Source organism: Bos javanicus, chromosome 1, assembly GCF_032452875.1.
Source record: "Bos javanicus breed banteng chromosome 1, ARS-OSU_banteng_1.0, whole genome shotgun sequence".
Taxonomy (NCBI): domain Eukaryota; kingdom Metazoa; phylum Chordata; class Mammalia; order Artiodactyla; family Bovidae; genus Bos; species Bos javanicus.
Window position 1 is genome coordinate 56,659,815 of NC_083868.1, and position 23,453 is coordinate 56,683,267.

At 39.8% G+C, this 23,453-nt stretch overlaps 1 protein-coding gene across 2 annotated transcripts in view; it reads left to right on the plus strand.

The window, feature by feature from the left end:
* CD96 (CD96 molecule) overlaps positions 1-23,453 on the plus strand; it is a 98,275-nt gene that overhangs the window by 62,701 nt on the left and 12,121 nt on the right. For both annotated transcript variants that reach the window (XM_061389485.1, XM_061389492.1), the window contains exons 9-10: positions 17,529-17,606; positions 18,126-18,197. In XM_061389485.1, the coding sequence (XP_061245469.1) occupies positions 17,529-17,606; positions 18,126-18,197 (150 nt within the window). The remainder of the gene's footprint in view (positions 1-17,528; positions 17,607-18,125; positions 18,198-23,453) is intronic.

Here is a 23,453-nt window from a genome sequence, read left to right on the forward strand (position 1 = left end):
CTTGAAAGCATGAGTCTTACTGCCTCTGAGAGTACATGATGGGTGCTCAATAAATGTCACTGGACATTGAATAAATCCCTTCTAGTATGATGTTGGTATTGTTGCTATGAAAAGGTCAATATGACAGCTATGCCTATATTAATCTTTCCCTTCTCTAGACCAGTGCTTTCTGAGAAATGCAGCCTCCAGAAGTGGGGCTAACATTACCTCAGTTGGAGGTAAATTGGAGAAAAACCTCCTCCTCCATTCATTTTCCATTTTCCTCTCAACATCATTATACTATAATTCTTATTGCCCAGAAATATGTACAGAATCCAAATAAAACTTCAATGCTTTCCATTGAATCCTAGGAAATTCTGGACATTCCCTCTTTGTCACCATCATTCGCCTGGGACACGCATTACAGTTCATTAAGTAATTTCTCAATTCTTTGCATAGCTGTTGCACGTAAGTCAAGGGTAGCCTCCTTGATGACTGATTTACCTTGGGTATTTGTTTATTCAGTTTTCCCCCCTTGAGGTGAGTTACCTCTGGGGAAAAGCTATTGGAAATTCTTCAGTTCATTTACTAATTATTGAGTGTCTGTGAATGCACCACATGATGTGTGATGAGCTCTGTCCTGCCTACTGGCATCTTCCCCCATAGGGGGAAAATTCTTTCTGGACCAGTAATCCAGCAATACACACTGCCTTCAGTCCTTCAGTGAGCACATGTTCCCCCTCTCTATCTGCCTTCCATGGAAAACGTTGTATGTAAAAATTAAGATTTCATACCACACATCTTTTTTTGTTGACCTGAGGCTCAATATCCACCTTATCCTGATATCAGAGGTTAATGAGGCTGACTCAGATATATTTAGATGTATTTGCTGACCTATATTCTTTAAAGTTCAATTGTCCAGCTAATGCCATTGTGGATTTAAAAGCTCTATTTTTATGCTGCAAGTGAATTGATGGAATATAAAATTACACATTTGTCAAGGAGACTGGGTAACCATGTCAATAAATGCTATGTCAATAGAGTGGAAGGTCAAGTGAAAACATTACTATTTGAGAAAATAAGTTAGATTTTTAGCTTTAAGTCTGCATAAAAGTAGGCAAAGTCATGGACAATTGAGCTTAATGAACCAGATCACTATGACAGTAGCAGCCTAAACTTACAAATAAATTTTACCTTTGTTTTTAGTTGAATAAATAAGGTAAACTGAGTAGCTTAGCAAAAAGAATAATTTTCTTTTTTCCTATCATTCCTTGTTCAAATGAGCACTGTAGAGTTTCTGCCTAGCTTCTGAAAGAAATTTTAGGTAATTTTCCTTGGCTTTTTTGGTGATTTTTGTATAATAATTATCCGGTCCCTTTCGGTCACAAGAACAGATTTGTACCCATAATTTAAAAAGCAGGTCAGTGTAATGTCAAAATTTGAAAAAGTTAATTCAGAACTTCTGTCTTTCCTCTCCACCAAGCTTGGGTCTACTTCAACTGTGGAATCCTGGAATGTCAGGTTGTATCTTTTATGTGTGCGGTGGGGAGCGGAGAGATGTAGCAGGTATGGTTGAAATTTCCTGGCTCCATCCTCTTCTCCACTCTTACTTTTTGGCTTGAATTTCTCTTTGGAGATCACAAAATGCAGAAAAATGAGGAGGGGTAGGTAAGGAAAGCTCTTCCTTGTCAGCTTTACTGTAATGTCATTTAGGTGCCATAAGAATGAGGAAAATAAAAAGTGCTATCTTGATTTCGTGGCAGCACTTCATCAGACTTCTCACTAAGCCGTGACTGGCCTGCGGATGCTGTCCCCCGTGGGCCACGCTGTCCTTCAGTCTCCTGCTTCCTGCGCCCAGCACCACCTGCCCTCCTCCCCACCACCAGCTAGTTTCTACTTGGGGACTTTTTTGTTCCTCTCAGTATTTTTGTTGGGTGAGATTTCTTTTTGTCGTATCCTGTTTTGTTTGGGAAAACATGTACCTCAGCTTCTGTTTGGGGGAAGTGCTCCTCTCCTCAGTATGGCTGTATCTCTCTTCTCTATGCCCATTTAGCACTGTCACCCAAGCACGGACTCCCAGTGCAGCCTCTTTAGCCTGGCACCAGTCTTCTTTGTCCCACACTCCAATACACACAGGTCAAGAACTCTGAGGGGTCTCGTGAACCCACACTTCACTTGGCTAAGGTAAGGAAGCATATTCTTCTTCCCTTCCTCCATGAAAAGGGACTTGATTCACAGCTCCCTGACAACTCTCTCCAAAGAAATGCTCACCAGGACTGCTTCCATATGATTACACGGCCTTGGGGTGCATGATGGAACTGACAGAGCCCATTCTGCTCTAACTTCACATATCCTTCATAGCTGGTCTAGAACTCTACTTTAGAAGTGAAGATGACTTGCCATATAATATAATTCTTAGCCTTTGGGACCTCTCCTCAAACCAGGGTACAAAGAGTTCCATTTGAAAATTCTGCTCTGTGTTATACATTAAAATTAGAAGAAATTCAGTGACACCAACAACAACAACAAAAAAGAAAGAAGTCCTTTCTTTTTTGAAGAAAACAGTCCTATTCACAATAGCATCAAAATAGAGTAAAATACTTAGGAATAAATTTGAGCAAGAAAGTTAAATACCTGTATACTGATAATTATAAAACACTGATGAAATATGCAAGCACATGAAAAGACATCTACTGTTCATGGATTGGAACAGTTAATATTGTTAAATTGTCCACACTACTCAAAGCAATATACAGATTCAAAAATGTATTCAGTCTCTATCAAAATTCCTGTGGTATTTTTCACAGAAATAGAAAAAAACAACCCTAAAATTCATATTCACAAAAGACGCCAAATAGCCAAAGCAATCTTGAGAAAGAAGAACAGAGTTGGAAATATAGAGCTGTGTTTCATTGCTAAGAACACAGAGTTCTCAAGTGATTGAGAAACCACACCCTGATTTCTCAATGTACTACAAAGAGGCAGTAATCAAACCAGTATGGTATATGCATAAACAGACATGTAGGCCAGTGGAACAGAATAGAGAGCCTAGAAATATACCCAAACTAATTTTCAACAAAAGTACCAAGAGTACACACTGAAAAAGGACAGTCTCATCAATAAACGGTGCCTAGGAAACTGGATATCCACCTGCAAAAGAATTAAATTGGACCCTTTTCTTACACCATATACCAAAATCATCTCAAAATAGATTAAAATTTAAATATAAGACCTGAAACTATAAAAATCCTAGAATAAAACTTAGGGGAAAAGCTCCTTGACATCAGTTGGCCTCATCTATGACTTCTTTGATATGACACCAAAAGTTCAGGCAACAAAAGCAAAAATAAACAAGTGTCCTACATCAAACTTAGAGAAAAAACAAACTAAAAACCTCTTGCACAGCAAAGGAAACAACAACATGCAGAAGCAATCTATGGGTTGGGAGAAAATAAGTGCAAATCATATGTCTGATAAGGGGTTAAAACCAAAATATATTAGGAACTCCTTCAATTCAATAGCAAAACAAGAAACAACCTGGTAAAACATACACAAAAGACCCGAATGGACATTTTTCTAAGGGAGATATACAAATGGCCAAAAGGTATATGAAAAGCTGCTCATCATCACTAATCATTAGAGAAATTAAAATCAAAACCACAGTGAAATATCTCCTCTTACCTGTTATCCAAAAAATTAAAGGTATCCTTGTGTTGGCAAGGGTATGAAGAAAAGAGAACCCTGACACTCTTAATGGGAGTATAAGACACAGACAGTGGTCATGTATGGATGTGAGAGTTGGACTGTGAAGAAAGCTGAGCACCAAAGAATTGATGCTTTTGAACTGTGGTGTTGGAGAAGACTCTTGAGAGTCCCTTGGACTGCAAGGAGATCCAACCAGTCCATTCTGAAGGAGATCAGTCCTGGGTGTTCTTTGAAACCTGAAACTCCAGTACTTTGGCCACCTGATGTGAAGAGCTGACTCATTGGAAAAGACCCTAATGTTGGGAAATATTGAAGGCAGGAGGATAAGGGGATTACAGAGGATGAGATGGCTGGATGGCATACCTGACTCGATGCACATGAGTTTGAGTGAACTCCGGGAGTTGGTGATGGACAGGGAGGCCTGGCGTGCTGTGGTTCATGGGGTCGCAAAGAGTTGGACACGACTGAGTGACTGAACTGAACTGAAGATGCAGACTTTAACTGCAAATAGTATAAAAAACATGGAAAATGGTTTCTGAAGTTCCTCAGAAATTTAAAAGTAGAACTACTATTTGATGCAGGAATCTCTCTTTTTACTATATACAGAGAGGAAATGAAATAAGCCACGTTTAAGAGATATTTGTGCCTCCATATTCACTGCATTATTCACAATAGCCAAGACATGAAAACAGTCTAAGTTCCCATTGACTAAAAAATATATGTGTGTGTGTATATATATATGTGTGTGTATATATATATATATATGTATATAATTTGATCGTAAAAAAGGAGATCCTGATGTGCAACATGGGTGAGCATGGTGTACATTATGCTAAGTGAAATAAACCAGACACAGAAAGCAAAAGGACTACAGGATCTCACTCACATGTGAAATCTAAAAAGAGTCTACTCTGGAAGCAGAGTATAATGGTAGTTACCAGGGGTGAGGAGATAGGAAAATGGGGCACTGTTGGTCAAAATGTACAAAGTTGGAGTTAAGAAGGTTTAATAAGTCTAGAGATCTAATGTATAGCATGATGAATAGCTAATTATACTGTAATGAATGTTGGAAATTTACTGAGAATAGATTTCACGCATTCTCATCACGTATACACAAAATTAACTGTGTAAAGAGATGACATATTAATGGGCTGAGTGTAGAAGTCATGTTACTATGTATATGAATATCAAATCATCCTGTGTACACATTCAGTTCAGTTCAGATCAGTCGCTCAGTCGTGTCTGACTCTTTGCAACCCCATGAATCGCAGCACGCCAGGCCTCCCTGTCCATCACCATCTCCCAGAGTTCACTCAAACTCACGTCCATCGAGTCGGTGATGCCATCCAGCCATCTCATCCTCTGTCATCCCCTGATCCCCCTGCCCCCAATCCCTCCCAGCATCAGAGTCTTTTCCAATGAGTCAACTCTTCACATGAGGTGGCCAAAGTACTGGAGTTTCAGCTCTAGCATCATTCCTTCCAAAGAAATCCCAGGGCTGATCTCCTTCAGAATGGACTGGTTGGATCTCCTTGCAGTCCAAGGGACTCTCAGGAGTATTGGAGTTTCAGCTTTAGCATCATTCCTTCCAAAGAAATCCCAGGGCTGATCTCCTTCAGAATGGACTGGTTGGATCTCCTGTAGTCCAAGGGACTCTCAGGAGTCTTCTCCAACACCACAGCTCAAAAGCATCAATTCTTCATCACTCAGCCTTCTTCACAGTCCAATTCTCACATCCATACATGACCACTGGAAAAACCATAGCCTTGACTAGATGGACCTTTGTTGGCAAAGTAATGTCTCTGCTTTTGAATATGCTATCTAGGTTGGTCATAATTTTCCTTCCAAGAAGTAAGCATCTTTTAATTTCATGGCTGCAGTCACCATCTGCAGTGATTTTGGAGCCCAAAAAATAAAGTCTGACACTGTTTCCACTGTTTCCCCATCTATTTCCCAAGAAGTGATGGGACCAGATGCCATGATCTTCGTTTTCTGAATGTTGAGCTTTAAGCCTACTTTTTCACTCTCCTCTTTCACTTTCATCAAGAGGCTTTTTAGTTCCTCTTCCCTTTCTGCTATAAGGGTGGTATCATCTGCATATCTGAGGTGATTGGTATTTCTCCCAGCAATCTTGATTCCAACTTGTTCTTCTTCCAGCCCAGCGTTTCTCATGATGTACTCTGCATACAGGAGACAGGGATCAAGACCATCCCCATGGAAAAGAAATGCAAAAAAACAAAATGGCTATCTGGGGAGACCTTACAAACAGCTGTGAAAAGAAGAGAAGTGAAAAGCAAAGGAGAAAAGGGAAGATATAAGCATCTGAATGCAGAATTCCAAAGAATAGCAAGAAGAGACAAGAAAGCCTTCCTCAGCGATCAGTGCAAAGAAATAGAGGGAAACAACAGAATGGGAAAGACTAGGGATCTCTTCAAGAAAATTAGAAACACCAAGGGAACATTTCATGCAAAGATGGGCTCGATAAAGGACAGAAATGGTATGGACATAACAGAAGCAGAAGATATTAAGAAGAGGTGGCAAGAATACACAGAAGAACTTTACAAAAAAGATCTTCACGACCAAGATAATCACGATGGTATGATCACTCACCTAGAGCCAGACATCCTGGAATGTGAAATCAAGTGGGCCTTAGAAAGCATCACTACAAACAAAGCTAGTGGAGGTGATGGAATTCCAGTTGAGCTATTTCAAATCCTGAAAGATGATGCTGTGAAAGTGCTGCACTCAATATGCCAGCAAATATGGAAAACTCAGCAGTGGCCACAGGACTGGAAAAGGACAGTTTTCATTCCAATCCCAAAGAAAGGCAATGCCAAGGAATGCTCAAACTACCGCACAAATGCACTCATCTCACACGCTAGTAAAGCAATGCTCAAAATTCTCCAAGCCAGGCTTCAGCAATACGTGAACTGTGAACTTCCTGATGTTCAAGCTGGTTTTAGAAAAGGCAGAGGAACCAGAGATCAAATTGCCAACATCCGCTGGATCATCGAAAAAGCACGAGAGTTCCAGAAAAGCATCTATTTCTGCTTTATTGACTATGCCAAAGCCTTTGACTGTGTGGATCACAATAAACTGTGGAAAATTCTGAAAGAGATGGGAATACCAGACCACCTGACCTGCCTCTTGAGAAACCTATATGTAGGTCAGGAAGCAACAGTTAGAACTGGACATGGAACAACAGACTGGTTCCAAATAGGAAAAGGAATACATCAAGGCTGTATATTGTCACCCTGCTTATTTAACTTATACACAGAGTGTACATATTAAGTATATATAATTTTATTTAAAAATTAAAGAATGAGTAAGTACAATAAATTCAGTGAAAATGAAGCAAGCATGATGAGGTTATGATTTACTACTGAGATGGTCCACAGAAAGCTGTAGTTCTTGGCCACAGTGTGATGGATTGACAAGTAATAAACAGAATTCTGAAAAGCATGGCCATGGTGAGGATGCTTGAAGGAAATGGGGAAAGAGAGACAAAGAAGAAAAGGAAGAGTGTTAGCATGGGTAGTGCCTTTCTCAGTGGGTTACCAAAAGCAACAGAGGAAACTTGGCATGGAAAACAATTAAAGTACCTGGTTCATAGCATCAAAATGTTACATTTTATTATTAGTTCCCTTAAATCTCTTTGAGGGCTTGCCAGGTGGCTCAGTGATAAAGAATCGACCTGCAAAGCAGGAGATGAGGTTTAGATCCCTGGGTCTGGAAGATCACCTGGAGAAGGAAATGGCAACCAACTCCAGTCTTCTTGCCTGGGAAATCTCATGGACAGTGTAGCCTGGCGGGCTACAGTCCATGGAGTCGCAAAAAATTCAGACACAACTTAACAACTAAACAACAACAATGGTAAATCCCTTTGGGAACATGATAGGAACCCAGGGTAGGAAATAGAGTGGTTGATTAGTTAACCAGTCCGTTTTTGTCTAAAGTGTGTGATTATGTTTTAATTAAAAAAAAAAAAAATCTAGAATTGTGTGTGATAGATTTGGATGTCAGTGAAGATCACCAAGATCATGTTCTCACGAGTGAAGGAGGGAAGTGGGCGTGAGAAAAGGCAGATATCTGTAAAGTTGGCCTGAAAGGTCACATGTTTATTATATTCTCACTTCTCTGCTTTCCCCCTCACTCACTGTACTTCACCAAGTTCGGCCCCCTTGCTGTCCCTCCGACATGCCCTAGTCACTCCCACATAAGGTCTTCTCACCTGTTTCCTCTGCCTAGAAATTCTTCCCCTGAAAATCTGCATGGCTTACACACCATCTTCTCCCAGTCTTTGTTCAAATGTCACCTTCTCGATGTGGCTTTCCACGACCAACTCATTTCAAACTGCAGTACCCTCTCTCTCACTTCCTGTCCTCTTTCCCTGTTTTATTTTTCTCCTGACTGTCTTTTCACATCTTGTATAATTTACTTGTCTGACTTTTCCCCACAAGAAAGTAAATCCCATGAGGACTGGATTTTGGGGTCTGATTTGTCTCTGATAAATCTCCATCACCTAGAACAATGATAATACATGGTCATCAGTAAGTATCGGTAACTCAATAAAGCCTTGGGGGAGAAGGAGTTATGGGTATTTTCTAAAGCGTGAAGGAGAAAGTGATTAACAAAGGAAGGGTTTTAGAAAGGGAAGAAGAAGGCTCTCTAAAGGAAAAAGGACCTGGTCAGGACCTGAACACTGAGTAGTCTCATGACAGGAAACTAAGAAGTGATGATGGGAGAGAGGAGAGAAGCCGAGGCTATAAAGGTTTCCGTTCTGGGTGGTTGTATGTTAGGAACCATGACCAAACACATCCATGACTAAGCCCTGGTTCTGGTAACGTGAGCTGCAACAAGGATCTCTGCACTATAAAGCCACCAGAAAGGAAGGAATGTGATCTTTGGTATCAGACAGGCTTGGATTCAATTCTTATCTCTGCCACCTACTAGCTCTGTAACCCAGGGAAAGTTGTTTCGCTTCTCTAATACTATTTCCTTATATTAAAAAACGAAGTCATAGTATCTCATAGTTATTAAGAGTATGAAATGTGAAAATGCATAAAGAGCAAGTCTAAAGCTAAGGCTTTACACATTCCAGGCCAAGAAGGATGCTGTGATGATAGGAAGAGTCCAGTAAGCAAAATTAATCTTAAAATAAATCAGCACCTTGTATTTTTTAATTCCCTGAAGAAGAAAGCAATGACCAAATCAATTCCTTTTGTTGTGATCATTGTCATTGTATCCTTTATCCTCCACTTACCTCACATCACAACTGCTCACCTGTCTTTTATGTGGCACACAGTCATCCATGTTAAATAATTAATTTAAATTGTTTGGAAAATATTTCAGACTTTTCCCAAATTAATCACCGTAAGGCCTCTAGCATTTCCCTGCCCTTCCCTCTCTGGCAGTGAGAGGGACAGTCACTGGGAAGATGGTTAGAGTCCAGGTTAAGAGGCTGGGTTTTGCTTTCTAATGTCACAAAGAGCCAACCAAATTGGCTCTTACAGAACATGTTCTGTCTCCTACATTCAACTCAGAACTGACTAGAGTTGACTTCCGACTTAATTGAATTTCTAGTGATAACATAAAGGGTAATTTTTAACCTCAGTGAAAAAACATTTTAAGTTTTAATAGAAATGGACATCAAAAAGTTTCAAATCTCATCTAACCTCATGGCAGTTCATGAATTAATATAGCAAGACATTTTCTATAAAGCGATGTTTTCTTCTTTCCTAGAAACCAAGGCTCATGGTTATGTTTCTCTGGACATGTACAAGGCTAAATAACAGTAAATATTCAAACTGAAGAAGAAATAAACAACCAGCAAACAATATCTAGCTATCTAAACAAAGCAAATAACTGTCTATCATGGGGTAATACTTGCTGTATTACTTGCCTACAAAGTATGTCATAATATAAGGCCAACTATTGAATGCTGAAGAGGATTTGCCATGTTGTGAATGCAAACATAACCTTGAAACAGAAAAGACAAAAAGCAAGTATGACTTATTTACATGCCAGACTATATAATACGAATCTTTTATAAAGACTTGACTGAACGGAGTATGAAGACAAGTCTTTTAAAACACTGTACTTGATGTCAAGAGATTGTCAGATACACATGTCCCCTTAAAGTTACAGAATCTCCAGGTCAGGCTCTAGGAAGCGATTGCTTTCAGAAACAGAATTAAAATAAAGCAACTGAGAAACAAGCAATGCTGGCCACCACCAATGTGCCACAGTTTGATCACTGTCCTACTGATGCTGAGGCCACAAGTGCGCATGGTGACGACACTCAGTTCAGTTCAACACACAGAACAAACACTGAGGGCTTGCAAAGGCCCAGCCCTGGAACAGACCGGTACCACCCATTGCTGTTACTAAACCACTGTACATGAGGCCATCGCAGGGCCTCTGCACTCGCTGTGTCCTTGGCCTGAAAGCTCCCACAGCCCTTCCCCTGTATCCATTCTCCCTCTACATCCCTAGGGCAGCCTTCCTGAGACGCTGACTAGGCCTTCCCTCCTTCAGTGTTTTCATATTTGGATCGATTTCTGTGTGTCTCTGGTTAATAGCCATATCCTCTGTGAACCTAAACTCCAGAGAAACTGATCACTGTGTCCCCAGTGCTGAGCAAAATGCCTGGAAGACAGAGGCTCCCAAATTCTGGGTGAATAAATGAAAGAACATGGACAGGAAATGGAAAGAGATACCAATGCTGAGATTGTTGAAGTTGGGTCATGTAATGCCAAGGGGCCTTAATCTTGAACTGTTGTGTAAAGCCATCTCTGGATGGCTTCAGCTCTGACTTCTGCATGAGTCTGACTTCCTAGAGTAAAGGGGTCACTCTTTCCATAACCCATGCAATTTGATACAGACCCTTAGGCCAAGATCAGAACAAAATTCAGCTGGAGATGAGTAAGACTGAAATGATCTTGGGCCCCTTTAAGAAAGTGATAGGTGCCATTGATCTTTTTGTTCCCAGAAGCTTATCGGCATGTATTCAGCCCTCAACAAACTCCACAGGCCTGCTCATGACAGGATGCATAGAGCTGTTCTCTAAACCAGGCAAGAGACAGAGTGAAGCGAGGATCAAGGCAGCATGCATGCCTTGGCAGTGTTCCTCTTTTCAGTGGTCCACGAACACCACTTGTTAGATGGAGTTGAATGAATTCTTCCCCTGCAGTAAATCTGCAGTAAGCAAGGATTTATGTCACATTATTTTTTGACCTCCAGAAAAGAACATTTAATCAGTCGTTTTAATACAAATGAAATTTCCAGTTATCATACCCAGTGACTCCTGCCAGAATTAAATCATATGTTACCAATCAGTGCCAGCACCCAGTGTGGGCAATCAGAAAATGTCTGTTCATTCTAAGTAAGAAGTATTTTCAGAGATGGCTGGCAGTTGCTTATTAGCCTGAGATTTCTAAGTGATGGTGGTGAAAAAGAAGTGAAAGTCGCTCAGTCGTGTCGGACTCTTTGCGACCCCATGGACTATGCAGTCCATGGAATTCTCCAGGCCAGAATACTGGAGTGGGTAGCCTTTCCTTTCTCCAGGGGATCTTCCCAATCCAGGGATCAAATCCAGGTCTCCCACATTGTAGTTGGATTCTTTACCAGCTAAGCCACATGGGAAGCTCTCACAAAAAAAATACAAAGTTCTCTGATTATTGCTTCCTCATTCTTTTTCTTCATTGTCATTACCATTGTTATGATCGTATCACCAATGTTTAAGCCATTTCTTTCTGCCTTCACTTACTAAGTCACTTGGTGAATACTGTGAAGGTCAGCTCTCAGAATGAGAGGGAGAGAAAGAGGGAGGGAGGAAGAGTGGATAAATGAATGAATAAAAGATGCTGGTCCATGGGAGGGGAGATAAGAGACTGCTGACTGACAATGAAAGCCATGTGTTTTCCCATGCAAGGAACAGAGTCCCAGAGTAAAGGGATCACTCTTTTCTCATCCTTCTGAGAATTGTCTAAAACATGGATATCTTTCTTGTTTTTCCTTTCCCCTCCCCATTTCCTCTTTTACCTTTTCTTCCTATAGTAATTAGGAGGAGCAGAAGCACATCATATCTTTCAGTATCCCACAGTAGCCAATGATTACTTATAGCTAGTTATTTACTTCTCTCTATTTTTTACCTTGTTTTGTATGGTTATGAAAAAAAAAAGTCTGTTGCTAAGTTGCATCTGACTTTTTGTGACGCTATGGACTGTAGCACGCCAGGCTCCTCTGCCCATGGGATTTCCCAGGCAAGAATACTGAAGTGGGTTGTCATTTCCTTCTCTAGTGGCTCTTCCCTAAACCTGGGTCTCCTGCATTGGCAGGCAGATTCTTTATCACTGAGCCACCAAGGAAAATACATAATCACGCAAAATTTTAAAAATAGATAACTGAAGAAATTACTGCAAAGAGGACAAAGATAAAGCCATCTTGATGAGAGAGAAATTCAAATTCACTCTTTGATCCATAGGTTCATAAAATCATGATGAACCAGTTGTGGAGCCATGAAATTAAAAGACGCTCCTTGGAAGAAAAGCTGTGACAAACCTAGACAGCATATTAAAAAGTGGAGACATCACTTTGCCTACAAAATTCTGCATAGTCAGAGCTATGGTTTTACAGTAGTCGTGTATGGATATGAGAGTTGGACCATAAAGAAAGCTGAGTGCTAAAAAATTGATGGTTTTGAACTGTGGTGTTGGAGAAGACTCTTGAGAGTCCCATGGACTGCAAGGAGTTCAAACCAGTCAGTCCTAAAGGAAATGAACCCTGACTATTCATTGGAAGGACTGATGCTGAAGCTGAAACTCTAATACTCTGGCCACCTGATGCGAAGAGCTGACTCATTTGAAAAGACCCTGATGCTGGAAATAATCGAAGGCGGGAGGAGAAGGGGACGACAGAGGATGAGATGGTTGGATGGAATCACCGAGTCGATGGACATGACTTTGAGTAAGCCCTGGAAGTTGGTGATGGACAGGAAAGCCTGACGTGCTGCCATCCGTGAGGTTACAGATTCGCACACAACTCAGGTGACTGAACAAGTTGTGGAGGAGACACACAGCTGCTCTTCATGCAGAGACTTCCTGATAAGTCCACTAGAGGGCGCGGTGGAGCACAGTCAGCAGAAAGCTCATGGGGAGTGAAGTGACTGACCTCCCCAGCAACCTTGTCAGGATTAGCCAATGGGTGAATGCCAGTGCTCAATTCCCTATGTGTCCAGAAATGTGATCCCAATACTCAGTTTGAGACAATCTGAGCTTACTCTGCAAATACTTCATGTATCCTGTAAGCAGTCTTTTGGTATGTTTTTTTCCTATCACTTGATGAGTGGTGGAAGGCAATGAGGTAGACGTTACAATGACTTCACAGGTATGTGAAACCACTAGGGGCTCAGTGAGGTGAAAGAGGAGAGTTGCAGGTGACTCTGCCAGGAGAAATGACTGCTCCATCATAGAACTAGTGCCCAGTAGGCTGCCGTTCTCTTCTCCCCGGACAGGTAGCCATTTTCTGGTACAGCCTTTTGGAATGTAGTTCTTGACTTGGGCCAGCCTAGGGAAGGAAGGATTGGTTACCTCACATCAGCCCCCTTCTAGAAGGACTGGGGAAATGGGAGCAATGGTAGAACTCATCAGGAGATTCAAGTCATCTATTGTTACGATATGCTTGTGTTTTCAACACCTGAGCTAAACTGCAGATGAGCTGTTGTATAGCTTCTAAGATTACTTTTTAGCCCTTACCTCATGCCAGGCATTCTTCTAAGTACTTTATACACTCACCCTATAGAAAAGTACTGTTATTTTACATGTGAGGAATTTGAGAAAGAGAGAAAGGTCAGTAGATTCTACCAAGATCACACATCTAACTTCGAACTAAGGCAGGCTTCAGTTCATGTTATCTGGTTCTGGAATTGATGCTTTTAATAGCTAAGCTACAAATCTCCAAATGATTTGCAAAACTGTCTCGTAGACTCTGGATGCAGTATCATGTGTCTAATGCAATGGCTTCCTAGCAGTTAGGAGCCAGATGGAAATCTGTTTTCTTGGCAGCATTTGACTGCATTGACCCAACATCTGGCACATAGTCTTCCCTCACAAATATTTGCTGAGTTGGGCTGACTGGCCCTGCTTTTGGAAATCCTCCGTCACCTTGGCTTCTCTAATAATGTAGCCCCTGACTTTCTTGCAGCCTCCCTGGCTCCTCCTTCTCAATCTCCCTTTCTCCTGCCAGTATGTTACATGAAAGTTTTCCCCATCATTCCATCCTAGGCTCTGTCTTCTCCCAGGACCCATCCTCCTTGGAGCTCTCAGTTACTCCAATTACTGTCTACACACTGATGTCTCACAAATATTCATTTGCAACCTAATTTCACTCCTAAGATTCAGACTCACATGACCAGCCCTCTGCTGGAAGATGATATCTCATATGCAGTCAAAAGCAATCTGTCCAAATTTTATTTCATTTTTGTACCTCCGGGCCTTCCAAGGTTATTTTTCCTGTTTATTTGCTCAGATAACGACACCTTGATCCAAACACCTGCCCAAGCTGGAAAACTGGGAGTTATTCTGACTTCTCTCTTTTATTTATTTCCTACATTCAGCTATGTACCAACCCTGTCGGGCCCACACTTGAAACTTTCCCACTTCTTTTCTTCCCTATAGCCTTCACCCTAGAGTCCAGGCCACCTTCCACTTACCCTGGGGCATGGCATCTTGTAAGGACCAGCTGGACAGTATTCCTCTGTGGAATTTTAAGGATGTAACTTCTTACTTCATCCTCATCTCTTTACTGCTCACAGAGTGCCTTCAATATTCTCACCAGACTTCAGTTGTCTCACACTGCTTGGAGCATTCTGCTCCTTGATTGCTCTCTTTCTCTGTGTCTTGCTAATTCTTGTCAGTCTTCAAGCCTAGTTGTTAAGTCACTTCTTCCAGAAAACCTTCCCTGAGTTCCATGCCTTGGTTATGCGTTCCTCCTCTGGAATCTCACAGCACTGTGTATTTTTTCCACCAGAGTACTTCCCATCTTATACTGCAGTTCTTTTTCACTCTTTATGAGGGAAAGGAAACAACCTGCAATAACAACAAATTCCAAAATTGCATTTCTTCATTTATACTTGATATAAATTTATTTATCCTAACAGAGTCAATATAAGGCCAAGCTAGTAGCTGAGTGCTCTGCTCCACAGTTATTTGACACCCCAGGCTTCCAGCTTTGTTACATGTGATGCTGACTTCCAAATCACTCTGCATCATAATATCTGGATAGCTCATGAAGAAAGATCATGTAGGATCGTGTGTGGGATGTTTTTATATGACAAGCCTTGAAGCAACAGCCATCACTCTTACTCACAGTCTATTGCCTGGGACTTGATACATGGCCACCACATCGAACTGCACAGGAGGCTGGGAAGTGTAGTTTCTCTGTGCCTGAAAGAAGAGAACTGGGTCTGGTGATCAACCAGTAATCTGCCACAATGACCTTTTTTCTCACTAAATTATATGTTCCGTGAGGGCAGGGGCAAAAATTCTCTTTTTCTGCACTTTATCCTCAATGCTAGTACACAGTGGGAACTCGCTAAGTATTTGTTGAATAAATGAAACTGTGTGTATCCTGTCTTTAAAAGACTTTTTTTCTGCCCATCCTGATGCTGGCTGCACATTTTTTTCCTCAAATAGCATCATCTGAAACAGCATCTAACATGTCTGACTGATTCATGGAGCTGGGGTGTAGTATGTCTTTGGTGTTCATTGGTAGGCTGTGTTGCAAAATGATGCTTGTTGATCATCTCTTATGTGACCTACAACTGGTGCTAATGGTAAAGAAATCACCTGCCAATGTAGGAGACATAGGAGAAGCGGGTTCAATTCCTGGGTCAGGAAGATTCCCTGGAGAAGGATATGGCAACCCACTCCAGTATTCTTACTTGGAGAATCCCATAGACCGAGGAGCCTGGCAGGCTACAATCCATAAGTTGCATAGAGTTGGACATGACTGAAGTGACTTCACACACACACACACACACACACACACACACACACACACACGAGCCACGATGCCAATTTATTTATTTATCTTATATATACTTCTTTCAGAGATTCAATTACCCTTGTTTTCTATTTAAGGCATGCCCTTTCCAGGAACTGAGATATCTGGGAAGTTGCCAGGCTATTCACTACTAATTAAAGCTTGAGGGTGAAAGAATATATTGGCTGCCATACTGTAAAGATATTGAGAATATTGTACACATTTTACAGTACCCTTTTTATAGAAACTGGGGAGAAAATTCTTTCTAATCATAATAAAAAGAATAGCAGTTATTTTCTTTAAAATTGATTGTTTTTTATCTTATAATGTTCATCAGTGGTATAACAAATGCTCTTTATTTCTTAACATTGTTACTAGAACATTCTGACCAAATGTGCAGTCCATATCTAAGAGAATATTACATCAAGAAATACATTATGTAATATCCCCAGCTAGGTTTTAACAACACTCAACATTCTTTATCTAACTTTATTTTTCCTACCCTTATTTTCCCTTTCTATCCACTTCTTTTATCTTCTTGTATTTGCATATTTATGTAAGCCTCCATGAATATGTTTTGGAGCAAAGGAGAAATACATAGAAATAAAATCTATTAAACATTTGTCTTCCCAAGAGACATAACATGTTTCAGTGGCTATAGTTGAGTATTTTTGTATTTCAATCTACCTTGCTTTATCTCTAGAGGTATTTTCAAATGAAAATGAATTAGTCTTTCATTTTGGGGGGAAGGGAAGAAGGAGGAAAAATGGGAAATTATGGCTTATGAAGATTAAGATGATTTAGAAAGCTAAGAATTGAAGTAAATGTGAAACCATATTTCATATGTGAAAAAATTATATATAATTGTGAAAATTCACTACAAGATAAGTTCCATAAGGGTGAAGATCTTGTCTTCATTGTTCCAACTGCATGTGAATCATCTTGCACATAGTAGACACTAAAATAAAATATTTTGAAAGTATGAATGTAATACACTTGTACTAAGGAGAACTGGGTTAATATAAAATAAATAATATTGAGCATTGGGTGTGCAACCACAAGCATAGAACTTTTGGACTCTATAATTTATAAAATGAAGCCATCAGACTATGTGTGCACTAAGATTTAGTGGCACCCCACTCCAGTACTCTTGCCTGGAAAATCCCATGGACGGAGGAGCCTGGTGGGCTGCAGTCCATGGGCTCACTAGAGTCAGACACAACTGAGCGACTTCCCTTTCACTTTTCACTTTCATACATTGGAGAAGGCAATGGAACCCCACTCCAGTATTCTTGCCTCGAAAATCCCATGGACGGAGGAGCCTGGTGGGCTGCAGTCCGTGGGGTCACTAGAGTCAGACACAACTGAGCGACTTCCCTTTCACTTTTCACTTTCATACATTGGAGAAGGCAATGGCACCCACTCCAGTACTCTTGCCTGGAAAATCCCGTGGACGGAGGAGCCTGGTAGGCTGCAGTCCATGGGGTCACTAGAGTTGAACACAACTGAGCGACTTCCCTTTCACTTTTCACTTTCATACATTGGAGAAGGAAATGGCAACCCACTCCAGTGTTCTTGCCTGGAGAATCCCAGGGATGGGGGAGCCTGGTGGGCTGCCGTCTATGGGGTCGCACAGAGTCGGACACGACTGAAGCGACTTAGCAGCAGCAGCAGCAGCAGCAAGATTCTTTCTAAATCCAATACTCCATGTTCTACATGTCACCTTTTTTAAGTATAGTGGCACATTTAAACATATGAAAGTAAATTCCTATGACAGTTTGGAAATTTTGTTTTCAAAATAGGTTATCGAACTCCATCATCAACAGCCCATGTAGATGTGAGCACATCAACTTCAAACGTCATCCCTCCAAGTGTTCAAAGTGAGTAGCAAGACTCCTCATGTGACTCCAAAGAGACAATACAACCACAGATTTTATTGCAGCTATAATATTGAGGTTTGGGGGAAAACTGCATTTTTCATTTTATGTTGATATTTTGCTTTTGAGTTACTCTGTGGGAAATTGTAATCCAGTGACTATATATTGATGTGACAATTACTATAATCTTAAAAATATGGATTGGTGATTTGTTATTCCTTTGTACCTGTCATTTGTCATGGGATTTTTAGAGTAATATTAAAGTAATCTTGAGAGTACTCCCGGTGATCTGAGTTGGTGACAAGAAGAGAAAAAAAAAGAAAATCTCTGCTTTCTTTGGGCATTAAACATAAACTACAGACTTTAGCTTAACACAAGCCAGCTAGCGTTCTCTGTGTCAGGAAGCATTATTTTCAATTTCAGATTTCCCTGAAGTCATACAGACTAAAAATTCAGCACATCAAAGTAAAATTAAATTACAACGTTATTAGAAAATAGAATTGTGAAATTTTTGTCTTTCAGCCAGTAATTCCGATGTGCCTACCCGAGGCTTCAACTACTCCTGGACTTCCAGTGGGAAAGACGCCAAACACTGTGAGTGAAATGTGAGTCCCTGGAGTCCTCTGGGCCTCACTCATTTATCCAATACATATACTGAACAACTACTGTGTGCTTTGTTTATGATCACATTAACAAATGTTTACAAGGCATCGACCATGTTTAAAGCATTGTTGTGGATGCTGGGGATATCTGTAAGCAAAACAGGTCTAAGTTCCACAATCGGGTGGATGAGAGACAGACAAATAATGAAAAGTGATATGGAGAAAACGAAGCAGAGAAGGGAGACAGCGAGAACCAAGAGCGAGGGGGCAGTGCCCTCTAGTTAAGGTGGTCTTGGAAGGCCCTCCTGAGCAAAGTGACATCTGAATAAAGTGGAGATGAAAAAGCAAACTATGAGTAGATCTGGGGGAAAAGAGAACTCTCTAGAATGTGCATATCACTAGAAAAAGGAAAAAAAAGAAGCTCAGTGTGAAGCACAAAAATAGTTTGTTACTTGCCATGTGACCAAGTAGCAGCGGGGTCTGTTGATGCTGCCTTAGCAGGTATTGACAGGGTCTAAAAAGGAAATACACTGCCTGTTAGTGGTCAAGACGAAGATGAGTGTGGTCTTAAGTGGCAAAGGATGTGGCTGAAGCAAAGAGAAGTGAAGCCCCTGGGTACCACAGGTTCAGGACTCCGAATTTAATTCCTGGGCGCTTTGCCACAGAGTAAATGTGCGTGTGCCTTTTAAAAAGCATTTAAATTATACATTGAAAACCTCCAAACATCTTTTATACCCACTGACTCAGTCATCTCACTGATGGGAACATGTCCTTAGGAAATAAATCAAAGAGGAAAAAGGAACCTATATAATATTTATCTTTGAGCATTATTTATTTATCTTTTTTATGGACTTCAGGCTTCCCAGGTGGCTCAGTGGCAAAGAATCTGCCTGCTGATACAGGAGATGAAAGAGACACAAGTTTGACCCCTGTGTTGGGAAGATCCCCTGGAGTAGGAAATGGCAACCCACTCCAGTCTTCTTGCCTGGAAAAGTCAATGGCCAGGAGCCTGGCATGCTATAGTCCATGGGATCACAATGCATCGGACACGACTGAGTGACTGAGCTTGAGCTCGATGGAGCTCAGGTTCACAAATTTAGGTTAATCATAATCTTCAGTTCATGATACTTGCATCATTAGTCTAGGCATGACCCTCTGTAATTGAATGTAATATATATCTCTCAACAAATATGTTGATAATATAACAGACACCTGTGAACATAGTACCCAAATACAAGAATGAAAAGGAAGAGAGAGACCACACAGGAGAGGAGAAAAAGCACACAAAGAGATCACAGGCAGCATGACCGTGATGTATGTCAAAGGTGGTGTCCAGAGTACTGTGCAGACACCATTCAGCAAGTGGACCCAGGAATGCTGATTTTTTTAATAAGAAAAACACATTAAAATATACCCCCACCATGTACATTACACAAAAATAAACTCCATATAGTTTAAAATATGTATGTCAAAAAAGCCAAATATTAAAACATGTAATAAAATCAGGGTGATTTCCTTCCCAGCTTCGGGCTAGGGAAGGGCAGAGGAAAGAAGAGACACTAGACATAAAAATGACTGAAAAATTAAATTAAGAAAATTCTTTTCCTTACGACTCCTTCAAGAAAGTTTTTAAAAAGGCAAGCTATAATCTGGGAGAAGATATTTGCCACATGTTTGAAAAAGGATCAAGAATATATAGTTGACAAAGGATCAAAACTTTAAATCAAGAATATATAAAGAACGTCTACAAAGCAGTTTTTTAAAAGACAAAAAGCAGTAGGAAATGAGCAAATAGGTACATCACAGAAGGCAACATCTAAGTAGCCAGAAAACATTTAGAGATTCTAAGCCTCTCTAACAATCAGGACATGCCAGTGAAGACTAAAGTCAGAAAGTTATTTTATACATAACCAATTTGCAAAAATGAACAAGTCTGAAATTGCCGAGAGTTGTATAGGATGCAGATCAATGAAATTTGTTATATGTTGCTGGTGAGAGTATTAATTATTACCATCTCTTTCGACTACTTAGGCATTATTTTTTATAGCTAAAGAGTTTTATACCAGACAATCCAACACTTCTACTTCAAGTATTAGTCACTCAGTCATGTTTCAGCCCCATGTACCATAGCCCACCAGGCTCCTGTGTCCATGGGATTCTCCAGGCAGGAATCCTAGAGTGGGTAGCCATTCCCTTCTCCAGGGAATCTTCCTGACCTAGGGATGGAACCCACGTCTGCTGCACTGCAGGCAGATTCTTAACCAGGGAAGCCCACTCCTATATAAATACCCTCCCCCAAAAATAAACTATTACATGTGTCCAGGAGATTTGTATACAAATGTTGGTGAGGGGAACACTGCTTATAATAACAACAAAAAATAAAACTGTAAATAATCTATAGTTAGGAGTGTAGATAAGTAAGTTGTAATATAATCATAAAATACTATGCAACAATGAAAAATGAGTGAATGTCAGTCACATATGGCAGCGTGAATGAATTCTATTAGCACTATGTTGAATCAAAAAAGTAAATGCCAAGTGACAATATATGGAATGATAAATTCAAGTAAAATTTATTTTTTAAATTTAAAAAGTTTTTTTTCCATTTGTTTTGAAATATAGTTGATTCACAATGTTGTGTTAGCTTCAAGTGTACAGCAAAGAGATTCAGTTATACATATACATAAATATATGTTCTTTTTTTACATTCTCTCTCACTGTAGGTTATTACAAAATATTGAGTATAGTTTCCTCTGCTATACAGTAGGTCCTTTGTTGATTATCTATTTTATATATAGTAATGTGTATTTTAACCCCAATCTAATTTACCCCTTCCCTGTCCTCCCCTTTGGTAACCATAAGTTTCTATGTCTGTGAGTCTATTTCTGTTTTGTAAATAAGTTCATTTGTATCATTCTTTTAATTCCACATAAAAGTAATATAATATGATGTTTGTCTTTCTCTGCCTAGCTTACTTCGCTTAGTGTGATACTATTTAGGTTTAAAACAAGTATTAATATAACCAAATACTATACGGCTTAGATTTAATATTTGATAAAAATTTAAAATATGTAGACAATATTCAGACAATGTTTGCTTTTGAATGGACATACAAAAGATAGGAGAGGGAGTAAACATTTATAATGTTATTTATATAATTCCAAAATCTGTGTATGAGTTGGAGAATTATTAAGGAAAAATATGTTCAATAATAAAAGAATGTGGAATAGGATGAGATAACAACTCAATGAATATTATGAAGCCAAACAAAACAATAGCCAGTATGTACTACAGTGAGAAGAAATGATCTGCTTAATTGGAGGTTTTGAATTTTTCACTTATTGCTTTATTTAAATTATTACATTAGCATCTGTGCCCATACTAAAATCCTCTTCATCCAGTGCATCACAACAGTATACAGTACAGAGACCACCCAAGGTACTTTTTGCCCTAGAAACTAGAAAATTGAAAGGGTCTTATTTGAAAGTGCTTCCTAATTTACACAGGAAAATTTTTATTCTTTTTAACAGAGTTCATAATGAAATAAACTATTGTAATCCTTCACAGTTTCTCTCCTTCCCCACTTGAAAACTTCATTTATCCTTAGACATCTCTTTATCATTCTTATCATAAAAATAGCCTTAGAAATTGTGAAATCTAGGAAGGGACTCTAAAACCCAGCAAACAATTTTTTCCTGGCAGGGAAAACTCCCTTCTTACTTATGCAAGAAGATCTTGTTAACTGGTTGCCATTTTTCATCTATAAGCTTAGAGAAAAAATTCCCTGCAGTGAGTTGCTCTATTTATAATCATTCACAAAAACACATTAGGGTCCAACAAGTTAATATTGATTGCTCACTCCCAAACTGTTTTTGAAACATGTTTTTACTCCTTGGATTGGACTGTAATATGACATCTAATATTAGATGATGCATTTGGCAAGATTCGTGGCAGGCATTGGTAATGGGAATTTTTTCTTTCAATATGTTTATTTCAATTGATTTATGAAATGCTCAGAGGCAGAAAAAGAATGATAATGGATCGATTTCTAGTGAAATAAACCCACTAGCAGTGTTTCTAGGGCCCTTGCTCTTTGTGAACACATTCTATGAGATATTTGCTTATACATACACTTTGTATAGTTCATATATATTAAATGCCACTAGAAGATTCTGAGCACATTGCGTTTACACTAATCTCATACTTGTTTTAATATATTCTTTTGTTGTTATTTTGTTATTTATTAACTTGAAGAGGTCTAAACTGGAAATCAAGAATATTAGAATCTTTATCCCAGTTCCTGCAGTCTAGAAGAGGAATGCATATTTTAGTATAACCATCTACGAAATGGGGATACCAAAACTGACCTTCTAAATACCCGAAGTGTATGACCTTAATAATGTCCTGGGACATATTTTCATCCTGACACTCAGGTGATCAGGCCATGGAGCAGAAAATTGAAGCTTAATTACTTTTTTTTCCCCCCTGGGTTTTCCAGTCATCCATCTGTCCCAGTGGAGCCTGAAGCCACTCTGAAATCAGTCTGTCTCAGACAAGCAGAAAAATGATATGAGTCTCCATGGGTCCTTAAACACTCCAATTTACCCATCATCAAATCATCAAGTTTATTTATGCATGCGCACATACACACACAAGCCTCAGGATACCTCTTATTGCTCTCACATGAGGTCTTCATTCTGTTCTTTGAACCTGGCATCCCTTATTCTTCAAATTTTACATACTCTTCTTAACTCTTTTTATTTTAAATTTATTTGTAAATAGAAATATAATTGTTTTACAGAATTGTGTTAGTTCTGCCCAACATCAACATGAATTAGCCATAGCTCTTCTTAACTCTTACAATTGTACTGCTTATCCTGCCCCTGGTCCTGGCTATTTCTCCTCAGACTCCTGGTAATAATTTCATGAGAACCCCTCTACTTTTTATAGGCAGAGTGTGATATAAAAGCTGGAACTAAGGAGCTGAGGATCAATGGGAGGGACCCAGCAAAGCCAGGACCTACAACAATGCTAGGTCCTATCGCAGGCTGCACCAGGATCTCTTCAGCCCCTCTGTTCCCTGTTGGTCAGGATGCTGACTCTTTGAGTAATAAACTCACCATTCTTACCCTCAAATTCTAAAAATCTTACATGCCTCAGGTCACATCTCTTTCCATTTTCTCTTCTCTAAAACACTGTTCTGCTCCTGTTCTGTCACCTAATTCCTCATTAAGTCAGCCTCAAATTA